Source organism: Alternaria postmessia (genome assembly GCF_024291825.1).
Source record: "Alternaria postmessia strain BMP 2775 chromosome Unknown scaffold_94, whole genome shotgun sequence".
NCBI classification, from domain to species: Eukaryota; Fungi; Ascomycota; class Dothideomycetes; order Pleosporales; family Pleosporaceae; genus Alternaria; species Alternaria postmessia.
Genome location: NW_026260167.1, coordinates 26,503 through 45,856, shown reverse-complemented (window position 1 = coordinate 45,856; position 19,354 = coordinate 26,503). Strand labels below are relative to the sequence as shown.

The window sequence follows — 19,354 nt, the reverse complement described above, 5'->3', positions numbered from 1 at the left end:
TCTTGGAGATGAAGATGAGTTCTGTAGAGTGACTTGGGTGCCCAGTGCTTGAGGCTGGTTAGGGAAATAGGATTTGTTCGAGTGGGAGTATGAGGAAGGAAAGCGCGGGACAGGACTACGGTGGCGAGTGGCGCCGAAGTGAATATGAGATTGTGATGGGGGTGCGAGCCTGGGTGAGGACGGAGGAGTGGGGAGTGGGGTGGTAGTGGCAGCGGTATTGCTGGATGGCATCTTGGTGTTGTCTTTGCTCTGGTTCCTACTCGGCTGGTTGCTCTATTAAGGAGAGAGAAAGAGCAAAAAACCGAGAAGCTTTTTCAGGCCTGGTGTGAGCATTCAAAAGGCAATAGCACAGTGTATGGAGATAACACGCGTTTACAGTGTTTGCTTAGTCTCAGCTCTGGTTTCGTGAAAGTAATACCCGTGGTTCACGTTCTTTCATCATGCCCAAATTAATCCTTTTCTTTCTATTCGATGCTCTGCTTATCAACGTACTATCTCGTAGCTTATCAGCGCATCGTTTTCTACAGGGTCTAAGCACTTGAACTTTTGTCGGCTGTGCAACCAGCTTTCCTTCAAGCCCGTCACAAGATTAGCATTTCCTCTCCAGTAATCCTCTTTCGACCCATGTCCGTTCGTTCTCGATAACCAAACTACTCTTCGCCTACCTAACCGCCGCAGCAGTACCCCATGAGTCCATGCTATGAACCGAGTGAAGAGCAACACCAAGCCTCGTCTTTCTTTCGTTGGCGCTCTCTCGCGCAACTTTGTGATCATCACTTGAATACAATCCTCAATGACGATGAGGGTAGGCGAGACGCGGTAGATGCGCCAGCCACGCTCCTCAGCCTCGTCGATGAAGAATCCAGAATTCTTCGGGACTGTGATGGCGACAGGGCCGGAAGCGCCACATAGTGAACCATCGGCATAACCGATAGTCGTTTTGTAGAGCATGACGGAGAGACGCTGTGAGCTGGAGAAGGAGACGATGCGGTCACGCTCGAGCAACGGCGGTGCAGTTCGTGGATTTGGAAAGGCTTTCTGTCGAAATGAGAGATGTTCTTGCATTTTGAAAGTGCATTAAATTCTGGTAACTTACACCTCTGACCATGACATACTCGCTGTCGAGGAGTCGTTCCAACATCGTCTGCTGTATATCTACAGAAGCCGCTGCGATTCTCGCCTTCATGAACACCAACTCGAGGATGGCAATAGACCGGAACACCACGTAGTCTCTGAGTACTATCTTATCAGATGAACCCTTCAAGACTACTGCGACATAGATCAACGTGAAGAAGTTCACGAACGGAGTATCGGACCAGATGAAACGACCAGCCCTTCTCAGTGCCATGATCGGCATCACTAGGCTTCTCTCTCGGCAAGCCACCAATGCTGATGCGAAGAATGTCAAGCCGAATGTCGCTGCGATAAGAGTGTTGAGTACAGTGGCTGGTAGAAGTAGGTTCATCGCAATAGCACAGGCGAGGGAGATGATCAAGAGAATGAACCCAGTGTTGGTAAAGTACAGCTCTGCAAGCTCACCATCGTGATCTTTCGAAAAGACGGAAGTGTAGCCATCAAGCACGATAGATGTCTTGATTCCAGCCTTGTCCCTATGACGGATCGAGAGATGGTAGAGTACTGCGAAGCCATTGCTGATCTCCTTGAGAAAGACAGTGATACAAGAATGCAGCAGCAGTGCACTCCCGAAGTTGATCTCCTGCTTCCAAGGAACAGCTGACATGCTGTGAGAAGGTGTTCGAAGGGAGCTGTGACGTTGTGACAGGAGGTGAAATCACTCACGGGGCTGAGGAGTGACAGTATGCCTAACCACTGCTTGTATTGGCTGACATACGCCACTATTTCGCAAACGAAGACATTGTGGGTATTGATCGGATGTGTGGCTCAATTGGAGTATAGCCAGCCCCATGGCTTGCCTGAGTCTAACCTTTCTGAGCCGTTGTCGCTAAAGACAGACGAAGCGTTACAATTACAAAATAATTGTGGTCACTACGATAACGATGAAGAGACCAGTACTAATTTGAAAGCCTGGAGTACTAAACCCATTCTTTTCATTCTTTTATCAAGGCGCTAGAACGGCGTTGTTTATCGAGGTCATCTTTGGCTGAACTTACTGATGTGATTTGAACAACGGCATTTAGTACATGCTTCTTTAATACAACCAAGATGCAGCGGTGGGTGGACTCGAGAAGGCTTTCTAGAACCTTTCCACAACCTACTCAAATCATTCTCTAGACTATGAGAATTACGAGCAAATACCACCGTGTTAGTTAAGTCATTTCCTCGTCGATGACTGTAGATGTTACATTAGAGTTCAAGAGTGGAGTGGACAGACTGTTAACGTTATGTAGTCTGCAGTCTGATAGAAGATAGGATGAAGGAGAGAGTGGGTAGAAGAGTGGAGGGTAAGACGTTAATTGTTGTTCATGTAAGTATGCTCGACAGGAAACAAGTGAAAGGCAAAAAATTTCATCAATAAAAGGAGGATGTGTATCAAAAATTAATTGACCTTCCTCTTTCTCGCGGTCACCCTACGAAGCCGGAGTAATCGCTACATTGTCAACCTGGACCTCCTTCGCTACACCAGATGAACCTGAATAGGTAAACTCGATCCTCAGGATAGCGGTACTGGCAGTGGTACTGAAATACCCACCATTGATAGTTGCAACAGAGGTGAAAGAAGTGGCCGCGACCACACCACCAGCTAGAGCAACATCGTTGACATAGGCCACTGCAGAAATAGTACCGCTACTTGTTACGCGTCGCGCCTGGAAACCCACTTGATAAGTAGTTCCAGGGCACAGAGTGATGGCCTGGACAAGGCGTTGCGGCAGATTGTTGTTTCCGGCGTTGACCCTTGATCGAACAACGAACGAGCTCCCTGGAAGGCTCACTCGTTCCACGATCGCATTGTCGACAGTGAGGACACTCCATGTGCCAGATAGAGGAGTCTCAAAATCGCCGTTGACAACGGCATTGGCACTTGGAGAACATGAACCAGCACCAGCAGTGGACGTGGCAGTTGCTGTGACGGTGACTGTCGAAGCGGGAGCCGTTTCAGTAGTCGTTGCTAGGTCGCCAGAGAGGGTGACGGTCTCAGCTGAGAGAGTGACGGGAAGCGTGACAGTAGAATCCTCTCCAGGTAGGGTTACTGTCGTTGGAACTGTGACGGTCGAGGCTTCGCCGGGTACTGTGACCGTAGTGATTTCTCCCGGACCAGGAATTGTGAGGGTAGATGTTGTCTCTTCGCCAGGGAGCGTGGTTGGTACTGTTACAGTCGCGGCAGGAAGTGTGACAGTCGCAGCATCTCCAGGAATTGTGACGGTTGTGATTTCTCCAGCACCTGGAATCGTGAGAGTTGAGGTCTTGTCTTCGCCCGCAATTGTCACAGATACTGTTGCAGTTGATGGTGCTCCAGGTATCGTAACGGTGATGACTTCTCCTTCTCCGGGAACGGTCAGTGTAGACGTCTTTTCATCCCCAGGTACAGTGATGGTGATGACTTCCCCAGCACCAGGAACTGTGAGCGTTGAGGTCGACGGAGGAAGGGTCACCGTTGTCTTTTCTCCGGGAACCGTAACCGTGGTGACTTCTCCCTCTCCTGGAATCGTGATCGTTGTGGTAACCTTGTCACCAGGCAGCGTAACTGTAGTGATAGCACCAGAAACCGTGATAGCAGACTGAGATGCGGTCACAGTAACCGCAGAGCAAGAAGAAGTACCAACTACGGCGGAAGATGATCGCGGAGGTACGACGACGGAGGTCAAGGTTGACCCAGTGGCAGAGGAGGACGAGGCACCGTTACATGAGCCAAAACCTTTCTGGCAAGTAGTGGCGGCGCAGTATGAGTTTGTACTTCCACAGTAGCTATTGCAGCCCATTAGATTGTTTTGGTTGGTTCGGCACAGCCACTCTTACCTATACTGCGAGCAGCAATCACCGAAGCGCGAACCCGCGCAGGTTTGACCTCCATGTTGTGGACCACAGCGTCCATCCTCTGAAACCTTCGTTGTAGGAGCAGTTGTCGGTGTCTTACACTGTCCGTAATTTGCTTGACATCCAGTATTACAATGATCTGGTGTCGTGCCGCTTATGCTTGTTAGCGTGGGGGAGGAATACATACGGTATACAGCAGCGAACTTACCACCACGACTGCGATGAGCAACAGGACCCAAAACTTGACCCAGCACAGGTGAGGCCAAAGCTTGCGCCGCAACGGCCGTTCGTCGATACACGTTGAGCATCTACGATGCTGGCAAGTAGAGATGTTACGATGAGCACCGGAAGGGACAACATGACTGCAACTGAAACGACAGACTTCTAAAGGAAGGACTAAGCAAATGTATGAAGTCGGACTAAGCTCACCGCACCGAAGCTGGTGATAGCCCTTCCTTATATCAATCATGAGGCTGTTGCATGGGTTGTGCAAATACTGGGGTAGACGAGAAGCTAAGGAAATTGACGGCGGTATGAAATGCTTTTTGTACTATTTGGGCCTGCTTGTCCCATAACGGTCAGGTAAGGTCTCTCCAGGGGTCTGGATCTAGTAAGAAGCATCGGCTGAACCGAAATTACTGACACAGTATACATCAGGGGATCGACCCGTAGACCTGTTGTTCGGAAGATATACAGCAAGGATTGCTGATGGTTGCGCCACGTCTTTTTCGTAAGTACCTAGGTAGATAGCCTCGGCCAGGAGAACCACGAAGGATAAGAACGTTGGAAATGTCCCTCTTGCAGTACCTATACGAGCTTTGTGAGCACAAGAACGAGACATTAAGGGGTGATGTGGCCGTTGTTCAGCCTTGAAAAGCTAGTCACCATGGCGCCATCGTACCTAGCGTGAGTTCTAGACTGCTTAGCACCTACCACCACAACAGCCACCACGTGTATTGGAGAGCGATGCGTCTAAATTGACTCGCAAGCGACGCATTCCTGACTAAATGGTTGGATACTGGACTTCTAGTCAAGCGATGTGGAAGAACCATTTTGACTCTGAATAAGAGCATATAACCCATACTCCATTGGAACAACCGAGATTCAGAGTACAGCTTCCGCATCACAATCACCTTGCTTGGTCGATGCTAGTCTGCACACTGCCGATTTCTCTGTATTTGTCTGACTCTTTACGCTCGCATGTCTGGATACACAGGATGGGTACCTTTGTTGCCAGCAAGGTAAGCTCAAAGGAACTCCGTGCGCGGTTCTGCAGCTCGGGCGGACAGCTCTTGGAAACTTTTGACACGATGCACAGTGTGACTGGAGATATTATTCAGTATCGAAGAGTCCGTGTTTGCAGCCTAGTTTTGAACTGGGGATCGGGATCGGTGCGTCGAACAGGTCGCAAGCTAGGGAGGCTGATGATGATGGAGGGCTCTCAGGCGCGCGTTTAGACCATTCGGCCAGCTGATATCAGTGTGTGGGTCAAAGAGAAAGCAACATTGACAGTGTTACCTATATGCTTCTGTTGCTCATGGTGTAGTTGGCTTCGCCCAGTCCGATTGATGACTTTGGTTTCGCCCGCAATTCTGGTAGGTTAGTGAGATACCGCTCCGGAGGGCTACGTGTATTAGCTGTTTTTTTCACCTGCTTGAGCGATCCGCTGTGAATGTCTCTGATTAGTGAAAATCTTGGAGGATGTAGAACTATCGGTGTACTTCAGGATTGTCGATCGCCATTGCTTGGTGCAAAGTTTGGCATCACCAGCTTGCCGTGCGAGAATGCTGTTTTGGTGGACTCGCAATGCTTCACAGTAACGGTATCGCTAAGGCGCGCAAGAAGCAATAGAACAACCTTACATCGCAAAGAGATCAATAGTTAGCAGGTCGTGTCTGCTGCTTGTTACTAGCGCTGGGTACAGAGGGTTTCTTTCAGTGCTGCTTTGGAATGCATAGAGTGCTGAGCTTGTCTTATGTCTGATTACAGATATCTTTAGTTAACGCGAGATTCCTTCACTGATTAGCAAGAGTGTTCTTCCCCAGTCTCTATTGTTGGCGGCAGAAGGCTTCTGACAATCGCTCACTGTTTTGTAGCCAAGGAGCAAATTACCAATGCAGAGCGTCGTATTGCATGCAAATCTCTGAATGTGGTATCTTCGAGCCTCCGGACGAAAATGATGACTGTGTTATGAGAGTCGAGGAAACTGATCATGCGGGCCGAAACCGTCGTCCACGGCTGTTACCGCAACCAAGGCTAGGCAACGTAATCACACATATAGGCCCCTCAGATACTGTATGTGCCGAACGACGATCAATCGGGATATTTGAAAGAAAGTTGCGAAGTCCGTCTGAGTCGGAGAGTATATCTCTGCGCCATGCGGTTGCTCACGTCCGTATGAACGTGCCGTACATGATGGGGCCGGGTGTCCCCAGACACGCCTGATTATTTCTCTTTGGCCGTGTGAATGTCGTGTAGCCAACAACAGTTACCCTAGTAAGACCAACACAGTTGTATGAAGTGGAACTCAGCGACGTCATGGTTGGGACTAGACAGCCTTGGAGCGCCATCAGTGCTGGGATCAGGGGCATTAGGATTGGGAACTTGAAACGAGTCCGGGAAAGATGCACTGCGCCGTGGGGTTTGGATATTCTTCATATAGGTATGCCTCAGTAAGGCGCAGTGCGTACAGAGTAGTCTCAGGCGGACATCGTGAATCCCGACGCGATGGCCCCCGAAATAGCGCGGCAGATGGCTGAGCAAGCAGGTCGTGCCGCAAATAGCACGGCCCCCAGCGTCAATCCGACTCAATCGGTCCTCGCACCCAGCGGGGTCCGACAACCACAACAACCTTGAATGTCTCTGATTGCACCCCGAAACTAACTATGCCTCACAACAACGAATCCTTGTGATAACGTACGTCTCGCAACCGTCAGGCAGGCATGTTTAGCGATCGTGCGTCATTGGACACTCCGAGCGTTGACCCATGCTTCCATGGCCGCCCATACGGAGTCGGCCTCCATCTCACTCAGCTCAGCTTTCGCAGGGCACTGCATGCATCCTCTGTCCGGAACGCCACGGCCGGGCTATTCATGGGGCTCTCTGGCGTCAAGTAGCACCTTAGGCCATGGCTATCTTGGCCTCGGACGATATACTGTCCATGCCCTGCAATCGTGACCGACTTGTCTATGCAGTCGCGGCTCCGATGGGGGATCCCTTACAAAACTACTCATCCCCAGCGACCTCAACGCATCCTCATAACTAATTACTGCAGCCTGCTACGTCATTAATCGAATAGCTGAAGTGCGACAGCTTACATGCTCCTACCTTTCTTTGATTGAAGCACCTCGTCTGCTGAACGGAAAAGAATGTCAGGTTTACTAAAGAGAAACGCGAAGAAGTCAGCCACCATTTTGCGGGCTGTTCCAGCGAGCACGGAAGATGAAGCGGGTCTCCACATTCGTCAGCAAGACACAGCAATGCAAGTTCCGCTGTCTGCAGATGATAGCAACTCACCATTATCAGCCGGCTCTACTGTACCAACCCCTTCAAGATCAGCATCTATCTGGCGTAAGCCGTGCAGAAAGAGGAAGCGCAATCCTTCGCTAGATGCAGGGACGGGAGCCAGTCCTACGGCAGAGAAAACGTCGATATCGAGCCACGCATCGCTTACAGGTGCGATTGGAACTTACAAACACGGGAAGATCCAATGGCGAAGAAAGAATCGCAGCTCCCCCGTCAGCCACACGAGAAACAATCCAAGCAGGGAGAAGCACCCGAGCCCAAAGCCTAAGATACAAGTAGTAATCCCTTGTGGAAAACCACTTCCCGCTCTTCCATTCTTCGACTCATCCCCCATCGAGCTTGGAGGCAACCACGAAGTATCGCCACCATCAGCAAGCCACAATCGTATGCGGGATTCTATCGTATCTCCACTTGCGCAGTCGCAAACGCAGTGCATACCAAGATCAGAGCGCCACATTCCAGAGCATCCCAAGAGCAGCTTCGAATCGAGTAGCTCGAATAATGAATCACAAGAGAGCGATGCCTCATCGCTGCATAGCAATCGCTCTTCAGAGACCAGCATAGAGAACGATATTTCTCCCAAGCAGGAAAAGGCATTACAACACTCAGTGTATCTTCCAAGTGGCCAGACTATAGTGCCTGGAGGATCGTTGTATTCTTCCTTTAGGACCACAACGAATTCAGTAGGGGACAAGTGTCATGCTCCACCGACGGTGCCACCTCGTGCATACATCCATCGATGTTCCAGCGAGGAGGACCTCCTCTTTCAACCGACTTGTGCCCTACATGTTACACAGCGCAAGCCAAGATTGAGCCGAAAGTCCTCCAAACGGAGCGGTCCGCGGGAGAATTCTGCCGCGGACGCGGGCATGACCATGGTCAACGAAGCGATCTCCTTCGCATCTGGAGCATTTCCAACACCTCCACGTGCATCTAGCCCTACGCTCAGTGAGGCTGAGTGCGACCTGCACGCTCAATTGGCTTCTTCTTTTGGTAGTAATAGCGATCCTCGGACATGTCTCCAAGATCGGAGGCCCCTTGCAGAAGGCAACCCTTTCCGGGAGGGCGTACATGAACTTCCAGCTGAGGGCGGGGAGTTGATTGATACTGAGAGCCAGCCCCGGATAGATCCGGTCGATGTCGTACTACCTGACACTCCACCTCCAGTCGTCCCTCGCAAATCCAGCAGGCGACAATCGGCTGCCAGGAAGACAATCGGAGTTGACTGCCTGCCACATAACCACATCGCTTCGCAGATGATGCAACAGTGCTCCCGATCGAGCACAGCATTGACCCTTATGATTCCGCAGTTTAAGAGATCAAGTGTGGATCTAGTATTCTCTTCGCCTCCTGTTGCAACGCACGACGCCCAGCCGACTATTACGCCTGCTGGAGCTGAGAAGGTTATACTCAGTATTTTCCAACACCTGGACCACTTCAATGATCTTTTTGCCGCGGCTCTTGTTAACCAAGGCTTCTATCGTGTGTTCAAACGCCATGAACTCGACCTCATCAAGTCTACCCTGCGGAAGATGTCGCCGCCAGCCTGGGAGTTCAGGGAAATTGCCTTTCCCGGACACGACCATCTACATGCAGAAGACCTGGAGACGACACGACCTGAAGAGGAATACAACCCCGCGTCATATCTCAAGCTTCAGAAGCAAGACATCCAAGTCATACGTGCCATCAAATCAGAGATCTTAGAGAAGTGTCAGTCTTTCGTTCGACCGGAAATATCGGCTGCGCTCGTGAGTGCATGTCCAGCCGAGTCGGCCAGGGTTGATGACGCTTTGTGGCGTATCTGGACGTTCTGCAAGATATTTGGCTCAGGAAAAGGACGTGAGGAGGATATCGTTGCCCAGACGGACTGGCTCAATGGCGGTATGCTAGTGCACCAGGCGACCTGCACCTTCAGCATCATGAGCACAGATTTCATGAGCGACACAATGGTCGGTGCACCGGAGTGCTTTGGGCAAGGGAATGTAGGTGGTTTGGCCGCCGAACAACTCTTTGACATGATGGAACTATGGACCTGCCTCTCGGTTCTGCTTCAGAATTTCGAGGGGCGCACTGTTCAGGCTCGACAAGCTGGCATCTACGACAACACTGATATTCGAGGTGGCGATATTGATGGCGAAGAGATGATGCTTAGTTCGTCTATCCCTCCAACGTACCACGAAACTTGCTAACCAAACCAGACGAGTGGATCTATTATCTTCTTACCTTCGGCCTGGACACTGTCGTTAGGCTCACTGGCCCATATCACCCCTCGGATCCAAGAGCCTTCACTATTGCAGCTGAGAAAGGATGGGTGAACTGGAAGCCCCCTGTGCTTGATGGTACCCGACAACACTTCCTCAAAGAAGCAGCCCGACGCGTGTATGAAGACAAGATCGCGCACAAGTACGCCAAAATATCTATCCGCGATGTACAGCGCCAGCAGTCCAAGATTCGTATTCAGAAACACATACACGATCTGCAGCATCGTAAGAAGAGTGGTGAGCCTCGGCCAATGATTCGTATGTCCCAGGAAAGGCCCATGTCAGAGTGGGATACTGTCATTCGAAATTTGACACGACCGCCGCCTCCACCCCAAGGCCCAGGGAATGAGATCATCACGCATGTTCCAGCCCTGAGATCAGCTTCTGCAGAGGAAGTGGCAACATCTGTACCTCTTCCCGCTTCCAGGTCAACGTCCAGCAGAACGTCCTCACCGCCTCGTCGAGTTGTTGCTCAGCCGCTGCTTCCAACACCTCCACCCTCAACAGTACCTAGTAACCATGATCGACGTAGTGTAACTTCTGATCTACCATCCATTGAAGAACAACCACCGTTGCCGCCACGCCGGACAGTAGCGCAGCCTCTTCTCCCATCCCCTTCAGCATCAACGGTACAGAGTAACCGTGATTTGTACACCATGGGCAGTGTATCAAGCGTGGGCTCTCCACCCCGTCGTATGTTTGCTCAACCGCTTCTACCAACACCGTCACCCACAACGGTGCCAAGTAACCGTGACTGGTATCGCTACAGCACGGGCACCTCAATGCCTTCTATTCTTGAAGACCCACTCCACCATCCTCTTTCAGAACCGCCCGGCCCGCCTCACCCCGCGTTCCGACCTCATCCCATGTCATTGCCTTACAGCGAGCGCCACATGCGTCAAGGCAGTCAGTCCTCTGGAAGCTTCAGCTCCAGAAGCGTGGCCCTCCAACAACACGAACAGCAGCACCACATTTTTGGATCCCGAAGTCATGAGAATACGGCCGACAAAGCGATATATCGCATCGTGGAAATGGGGTTCACAGCCGACCAGGCGAGAGAAGCGCTAAGATTAACTGATCTTGGCGACGGATTGAGGGTCGATCGGGCGGTCGAGTTCTTGCTCAGTCGGCAGGCCTGAGCTTGGCATGTGTTTGGAGATCGCAAATCCTTTACCAAAAACTGGCACTTTCCTTTCGTAGGCGACGTAGCATGTTTTCTGTCCTTCGTTACCTTAGCGCGAGATACCCATCCCTTCGTTCAATTTTCCTATGATATGTAGTTTATAGTCTTTTTATGTATCTTTTTCTTTTGCATACACTTTCCGAATTACATGCAATTGTTAACCTGGGTGCCTGGTCATCCACCGGAAAAAACGGTTGGAGCCGTAGGATCGGCTGTAAATTACCTCAAGGGGACGTGCGGACATTGCGGGATGCCTAAACCACGATGTTCAGCCACTCCTGAATCGTGTAGCCAATTGTAAAATGGAGAACACAGCCCACTGTCCCCAACGCTAATGAAGGGATTATCCACACGTGCAAGGTTGAGTCGTCTCAAACACGATTACATGTAGGTAGGATCTTAGGCGTTTTTCAAGCGTCGGAGTCGCTTGTCTTTATCGCGTCCCTCCCATCTTGCTTTCATCCGTCGTGAGAACACCAAACGTAACCACTATAACGCCTATCACGATACCCACGATGCTTTCGCAACCGTCTATATCTTTACCACTTTTTCTCCTCCTAACCACGCTCCCGTCCAGCTTAGCAACCTGCTACCTCCCAAACGGTACCGAGCACCTCGACTCTGGAACATCGCGCTGTGCCTCATCGATTGACGACCCGCTCTACTATACATGCTGCCAGTCTGGATGGGTCAATCCACCAGGAGGCGACGTTAAAAATGGCCCTACGGCGGATGAATGCCTGCCGAACGGGCTTTGTCAAAACAGAGGCTTTAGCAGTGTACAAGGACAAGAAGTGCCAGAATGGACACATTTCTACAGGGTGAATTGTGCGAACGAGAACTGGGAAGGATGCATAAATGTTTGCAAAGATGGCGATCTTGCGAATGACAGTGCGCAGATGACGCCTTGTGACGGGACGCCTACATCGGAATTTTGGTGTTGTGGAGATAGCAACGAGTGTTGTAGTTCTTCGACTATATCTACTACTGGCTCGTCGAAGACGAAGAAAATCAGGATTCCAAAACGACTTGGGGAAGATACAGAGGCGAGCTCTTCCGGTGCGGCATCGGCACCGGCTTCTTCAGGTGCATCAATAGGGCCGAGTTACACGGGTGCTATTACGGTTGCTTCTACGGGTGCGGAATCAACGCCGACGTCTGCATCGCCATCTGCATCGACGTCTGCGGCGACAGACCAGTCTGGCCAAACCGAAGGAGATGAATCAAGCAAGAAGGAGACGTCGCACACAGGGCGCAATGTCGGCGTTGGAGTGGGTGTTGGCGTTGGCGCAGCGGTTTTCTTGGGTCTGATCGCGGCTATGTTGATCCGAAGGAGGCGGAATCGAAACAAAATTGACCTCGAAGATAAGCGGCCGGAAAGCGTTGAGAAACAGGACGATAAGAAGGACAATGGGAACGTATATGCAGTAGCTGAGATGCAGCATCAGGAACCGGTAAGTGGAGATGTCAATGTGGGATTCTGATATGGAACGCGAAACTGACTTTCATTTAGGTGTACGAGCTTCACGATGGAAGCAGAGCTGATGTAGAATTGGATGGCACAAACAAAGTAGTTGGGACAAGATACGCTTAGTTGGGGATGTATAATGATTATTTTGCCGGTTGAGGACCATTACTTCCATCGTCCTGAGACGAATTCCAGAGCTGCATGCTGAACAGGTCTTCGTTCTTGATCTTGTTAGATCTTTTGACATCGCCACTTACTCCGTCTTCTCTTTCTGACACTGCTCGTCTTCCTTCACCGCCTTCAAGAACGCTACGGCTGCGATACCGCACGTTCCGATCGCGGTTATGCAACTTGGGCCTATGGCGATTGCTTGGACAATCCCAAGCCCATACCCACCCATTCCGGCACTAGTTAGGATAGCGAAAGCGCTACCTTTAGCGATGGGTCCAACGCTAGCCTGGTATCCAGCGGCCAAAGAGCCTAGATTAAACATCAGAAATTCATCGGGAGATAGGTGTAGGGGACCGATACGTACCCTCAACAATACCAATAGGTCCAAAGCCCACGAGCGCGAGCATTGTGGGTATGCCGGCGGCGATGGCAGGGACCAAGACGATAGACACGATACAAGCCACCAAGGCAATGAACAGCTCAAGATTGAAGAGGATCCATTCTTTGAGCCTCTCACTGAATCCTGAGAAGTCTTCCTGGGTGAAATGAATCTCGGGTAAACTGATCTGGCCGGTATCACCACTGTTCATCTTCTGCCAGAAATCGTCTGCTGTGCTGGCTAACTGCTTCGCCATGTCTTCTCCAAAATCCTCGATGAACTTCCAGTCGAAGTCTTTGTGCAGCTTCTCATCAATGAGTTGAGGTAGACGTTGATTGGCGTTGTTGAAGGTGGATTGGACGAATGAAGTCGCTTGCTTCGAGGCACTGTTGGCAACGGGAGCAGCGCGCCTGCTCACTTCTTTGCTGAGAGTTTCCAAAGTCTTCCTGGCGTCTGCGGCGACTGGAGCCGCTCGCTCTGCTACCTCTTGACCCAGAACGCTACCGTACTTCCATGTCTCGCCCGCAGCGAACCCAACATGTTGCGTCGCTTCTCGCCCGGACTTCTCGGCCACACTTCGCGCGTCATCGAGGAAACCCATCTTGAAGTTGAGGGTGCTGCTCAAACAGGGTCTCGCATTTGTGGTATCATGGAAAGTGATGTTAAGCGACAACAATCCATTGCTTGCACTAGTGCGGGACTGGTGAACGGTGAAGTGGTGTTGTGTAACCACTGCAACATGCGGGGTCAAGGCATAGATGCCATGATTGGCAAGACGATAGTCTCAGGGACTGGTATTGTCTGAGCAATCAAATAGAGACGTGTGGAGACATTCTTGCATAAAATTAATGATTGGGCAGTAGAGGTACATTTCCATAACTCGCACAAAGACAGAGCAAGGCAGTACATACTAGATAGTTGACGGGATCAATTCGCATAGAAGACTCGAGGTGCCGACGTGGACGGTACGCGGTGTTGTTGCTTGGATAGGCGATAAGATTAGGCGTGCGGAAATGAGCGACCCGGTTCCACGTTCTAGAAGCTTGGCACGGGCCAGTTCATAGACTTGGAACCTGGAGGCGAGCGGACCGGTATAGCGTCATAGGCAACGGCCTCTAGAGGGCGTTGGTGATATAGTGCAAACGCGTTGTTTTGACTTTTGGACGCTGCCTTGGTTGTCGTGTAGACTGTGTGGCGTGATTGGGAGAAGAAAGGTTTGGCCTGACGAGCTTGCGGCTGCAGCTAGGAGTGGTGCAGGTGGGCTGGCCCCATGCAGGTCGGCGCGATACGCTGGACGTCATTCCAGCTGATCGCCCTGACTGATGCGGGACAGGGACCAGCTGCAACCTCGTACCAACCATCGAGACTCGCGCGCCTGTCATGCAGGGATATCTGCCATGTTTGACGTGCTTGTGTGCATGTGTGCAGCCGTGTGTCGCGCCCAGCCTGCTGAGCTTTGTTGATGTCCCCTTATCCCCTTATAATGTCCGTCGGCATGCCTCGCCTACCCTGCCTTGCTGCAGGCCGCCAGGATGCTGCGAAGACTGCACCACGACATGGTTGACGAGAATGCGGGAACGCTGCTGAGGAAGGGCAGCAAGAGACAGAGGGTCTTGAAGTTCTTCAGGTCCTGGAAGCAAAAGCAATCACAGCGACACGACCAAGTAGCTGCACCCGTACGTCCATCGCTCTTTCCCTCTACTGCCGTCCTTGCCCTTCCAGCCTGATCATGAGGAAGCTAATCGCAAACTTGTTATCACAGATACCGCCCAAGCAAGACAAGCCGACCCCACAGTCCCCGCCCGAGCAAACACACCATGTAGAAACTCAAGAGCAATCGAGCAGCCCAGTCGACCATGGCAGCACCATGTCTCCTGTCCAAGAGGCAGAGCAGGATCGCGTCCCAACACCGCCGCAAGAAACCATGGAAGACAAGGTCGAACCCCTCACTGAAGGCCAGCTCCGTACCCTCTTCGCCGGAGCTCCTCAGTTTGGTGTCACAAAGACAGACAGCCGCTACATACCAACAGTCTCCTACCCTTGGAACATTGACACTGCTCCAAAAGAAGCAACCGACACAGTGCCTCTAGTCGAGCCTGCCTTTTCAGCTGCGACCCTACACGAGCATCCGTCCAAGACCCGGCCGCTACCAGACACTTCGAAACAGTACAACGGATATCGAGTAGATGTGGTGGAAATACCAAGCATGCTTAGTGCTCAGGGTGTCGAACCGGGCACTATTGGCTTCTCACATTTCCTCGAGTTGCCCAAGTCTGACACTCTCGCCAATGAATTGGAACAATCTCAATCAAGCAAGGACTCTTTCGAGTCAGTCAAGAACAAGGAAGCACTGCAAACATCTCCTGAGCGTCTGGGTATCCGTCCGGTCGAATTGAGCTTAATATACGACCGCTTGATAGAATTTCAGGACATGTACGAAGCCTTCCAAGATAGTCCCGAGCCCATGACCATTCTGAACAACCAGAGCGCTGGAGATCTCTACGCAAATCTGTTCACCAAGTTCCTTACGCCACCGGGTTACGATGACTCTACGGATGACCCCACTGGGTTGCAGACGCAAATCGTTGCCCTGCTCAGGGTCTTGGGGCTGAAGGGTGTCTGGTATGACTTCAGTCTCGTCGAGTGGAGGATAAGACTTGGGCAATTATTGTGGAGTGAGCCTGAGCCAACATCCGAACACGAAACTCAGCCAATGTGGACGGAGCGGGAGATTCTGTTGCTGCAAATCACCTTGGCATGTGAGCTCTTGCTCCGACTAGATGCCTTCACCAATGCCGATGCGGCCGACGCCCAGGTCCGGCTTCAGATTGACGCAAAGGACATCGAAGGATTTCTCAAAATCAAGACGAAAAAAGTTGATTGGGATTTGGTTCTAGCGCGGAGGTTTCTCGACAACATTGTCATCATGAGGGGCAGCGATGCACCAGTTTCACCGAAACCCAAATTGCGCGGACTGCTGTCGCTGCTAGGTCAAGGCGCCCACGTAGAGATACCGCAGTCAGACCTTGTCGTACTTCCACAACATCAATCCCAGCAACTTTCTGGGCTGCTTCACTTCGCCAAGACACTTCAGTGGCCCAACATTGACGCAGTCTCGACAGATCTGGCCCGGAAGCTTGGTGAGCAAGACAAGGCGGAGGACGCCACACCATCATCACCCAGTGGAAGATTGCCTGACTCGTCCACTCCGTCTGGTATCAGCGTGTACGGAACGCCGTTGCAAACACCACTCGCCTCTGGTCATCAGCTAGACAGTTACTTTGGCCATGTTGGGAAGCCTGCCCTGAACCGCAACAACTCTCGCGCATTGCGCATGCCACTGTCCCCCATCTCTACAGTCCCCGAGAACTATGCCAATTCCAACTTTAACATTGGAGGATGGCTCAGTCGGTCATATCTAACTGGTCTTATCCTTCCCGGAGAAGCGATCTCACACTTCCTCGTATCGACACTGCTTGAGAATGACAGCACTGCTATTGCCAACCTGGGAGAATCGGCAAATCTGTACGGTGGGTTTACCTTTGGTGAGAGAACATTCTGGAGCAAAACTTCTGTCGTGGGGCGTATCCTAGCCTGTGTCAAAGGCTCCACGGAGTGCATGGGCTGGATCTCATGTCCAAAGGTACCCGACAGCCCCAGCGAGCGTTGGTACTCGATTCACAGCGAAGTCCTTCCTCACGAAAACCGCTTGCGAGTAAGAGATGGCTTGGACGTAGTCGCTCAAGAGTCAGCTACTGTGCCTGTTGGTGCTCTGACTTCAACAAAATCGGAGGACTTTGTGCTCCCTCAAGATCTTGACTCGTCTCCGACTTCTTCCATCGCCTTCTTGCAGTGGGAACTGGTTCCAATCAATACGGACCTCATCGATGGTGACAGCTTGACAGGGCCACCAACTGACAGCGATATCCATGCTCCGTCGATGACTTTTGTCTCTGGAGTAGTGAGCCACACTCTCACTCTGGCATACGATGTCCAATTTATCACTTCTTTCCCCTGTACCACTGCAGCATCTGCACCTCCGTCGTTGACTCATCGCCCCAAGGTCATGAGACGTTCGGTTACCGGAAATATTTCGCGATCTTCTTCAAAACACAGCGTGACATTATCACGCCGCAACAGCCATGGCTTCGAGCCACTCCTATCCCATCCTCCAGACGCTGCAGATATTACACCGAAGCGCATGTACGAGCCACCTACTGGACCAGAAGCCGAAACGCTCGCAACAAACAGCAAGCCCATGAACGCGCATCCTCTGCATAAGTCATATACCTACAAGATGGTACCAGTCACTGATATCCTTGATCCTGACTTCCTGCTGCCATTCGAGCTTCACACGTCCAAGTCTACGGAGCGTTTGCTCGATCTTTCACGAAGCAACGACAGCGAAACAGAAGAGATGATCAAGAATAGTAAGAAATCCGTGCTCGTACTTGATGCTCGGACTTCATCAGATCTTCAGTTGCTCGCACGAGCCTGGTGTGCGGAGAAGGGCCTGCACGCGATCGTGAGCAATGTAGGACGCACTTGTTTGGGTTGCTCCATTCGAGAAGCTAGAGGCTTGGGTATCAACATCGTAATCCGGGTGTAGAGAACCACAATGATATGCTCAGATCTGTCAACGCCGGAAGATTTTGTCACTTTTCACAAATTGTTACATTTCCTCCCGTGTGGAGAGATGTGGTTTAGTTTTGCTACTGGCGAGTACTGCGGGCGCATATACAAGATACCCAAATCGTGAATGAATACTACTTTTAATTTACATCGAGCATTCTGCGTTACCAATCCCACACCTGTTTGAGGATCGCGCGAGACAGGAATAGCATATGCCTACCCTTAAGGCCTATCACAACGAGCCATGACGATCAAAGCGCAAACCCCGAGTTCTGATGCAATCATCGCGCGCAGAGGCTGTGTGGTTTTTCAGGCTGTTCATTCGATCGGCGCGCGCAGCCACGTGCCACTAGCCGATGTGGTGGCTGTGTGTCCGTGGGTGGCCTCACGCGAAGCGCGTTTGAACTTCGCGAGTCGAAAATTAAATGTCGTGCATCCCACTCGTAACGCGGTGAACAAAGACTCTACGACGTGTCAAATTCATCTAGATCGGTCGCGATTCCGTTGCTTATCAGCATACATCATTGTTTCTCCCTTACAAGCTCATCTGTTCTTACATCATCCATCCTACAGGGGGTCTCGTTTAGCACCTACCACCGACTACCAAATTCACCCAAACCCTGAGCCAATCTCACCAATTCCATCCAAGATGAATTACGCCCCAGTCGAAGCCAATACGGAAGAGTTCACAACTGAGCATAATGAACCAAAAGACTGCTGTACACGATGTATTCAGCGGCTCGACTGCACATTAGCAGGACCTTGGTGCATCGAAGCCATCATTGCTTGTTTTGCCAGTATGGGAGATTGCTTGGGCGATTGTTGTAGTAGTTGTGGGGACTGTTGTGGAGATTGCTGTACCGAATGTATCAAGGTTTGTACCTAATGGGAGTCGTCAAAAAGGAAGGGGAAGAGCGGGGAGGGGTCATCATGGGTTCGCGATGTCTCTCATTAGACGAATATGACCCTGTTGAGATATTCTCTGGATTACGATGATCATGAGTGGCTCGCCACTTGTCTTTGGGTCATCGTAGAACCAGAGGACGGCAACCGAAGTTCGGCGTTGCGCACACGAGAAAGAGAAGTGGAGTTGGAATAATAGTCGGACGGTGCCATGACGATACACGATAGAGCGGATGCGATTGCCTTGAACATATGACAAAACGACATGGAGCACTTGCCAACACGACTCCCAAGAATGTATAGCACGTGCATGCTGCCATGCTGATGGCCCCGATTCTTGTCTGTCTGTTAAATTTCACACAACGACGTTCCACTCGACTTCCACCATATCACTATTACTGCAGCACCATCGCTACCATCTGCCAGTATCAACTTTCATCTCTACAACTATCAGAGGTATTAGACCATGGCAGCGATCTAGGGCTTTGCTAACAAGACGCAGCGCATTCATTACACTTCAAAGTCGGCCTTAGCGTTCAGGAACGACCACTGTTACTGCTAAGCATTCGCTCGCGACGTTCGCTTTGTAGCCACCGCAGTCGGAGGCGCACCTACCCATTCACGAAGAGATACACTGTTCCATAAACCATACGTCCATCCGCCCGCCCATCATGCCTAGAGTATCACGACGAATGAAATATAAACGTATATACTGTTGCTACACAAGGATAGATCGCAGAATCTGTCCCCTCTGCGGAGACGAAGTGACCAAATGGAACTTTCAAGGTAAAGTCGAACATTGCTTTCGCTGTCGTAAGGCTCTTGTATGGGATGCTGCAAAAAAGGTCCAGTTGTCAAGGGTCCGAGGTCGGCCAACT

General features: G+C 51.2%; 5 protein-coding genes across 5 annotated transcripts; 2 read left to right on the top strand and 3 right to left on the bottom strand.

Annotated features, from left to right (window-relative positions):
• Positions 1 to 991: 991 nt before the first annotated feature.
• On the bottom strand, positions 992 to 1,741 carry J4E82_009557 (uncharacterized protein; the record flags this gene model as incomplete). The annotated part of the gene is made up of 1 exon (XM_051735780.1): positions 992 to 1,741. One exon carries the CDS (start codon positions 1,739 to 1,741, stop codon positions 992 to 994), a length of 750 nt encoding a protein of 249 aa, XP_051584450.1.
• An 808-nt stretch (positions 1,742 to 2,549) lies between these two features.
• Positions 2,550 to 3,991, bottom strand: J4E82_009556 (uncharacterized protein; the record flags this gene model as incomplete). The annotated part of the gene is made up of 2 exons (XM_051735779.1): positions 2,550 to 3,839; positions 3,986 to 3,991. 2 exons carry the CDS (start codon positions 3,989 to 3,991, stop codon positions 2,550 to 2,552), a joined length of 1,296 nt encoding a protein of 431 aa, XP_051584449.1.
• A 4,363-nt stretch (positions 3,992 to 8,354) lies between these two features.
• J4E82_009555 (uncharacterized protein) lies at positions 8,355 to 10,879 on the top strand (the record flags this gene model as incomplete). The annotated part of the gene is made up of 2 exons (XM_051735778.1): positions 8,355 to 9,630; positions 9,678 to 10,879. 2 exons carry the CDS (start codon positions 8,355 to 8,357, stop codon positions 10,877 to 10,879), a joined length of 2,478 nt encoding a protein of 825 aa, XP_051584448.1.
• Positions 10,880 to 12,644: 1,765 nt separating this feature from the next.
• On the bottom strand, positions 12,645 to 13,542 carry J4E82_009554 (uncharacterized protein; the record flags this gene model as incomplete). The annotated part of the gene is made up of 2 exons (XM_051735777.1): positions 12,645 to 12,871; positions 12,927 to 13,542. 2 exons carry the CDS (start codon positions 13,540 to 13,542, stop codon positions 12,645 to 12,647), a joined length of 843 nt encoding a protein of 280 aa, XP_051584447.1.
• A 955-nt stretch (positions 13,543 to 14,497) lies between these two features.
• J4E82_009553 (uncharacterized protein) lies at positions 14,498 to 17,550 on the top strand (the record flags this gene model as incomplete). Its single annotated transcript, XM_051735776.1, has 2 exons — positions 14,498 to 14,617; positions 14,704 to 17,550. 2 exons carry the CDS (start codon positions 14,498 to 14,500, stop codon positions 17,548 to 17,550), a joined length of 2,967 nt encoding a protein of 988 aa, XP_051584446.1.
• Between the last annotated feature and the right edge of the window lie 1,804 nt (positions 17,551 to 19,354).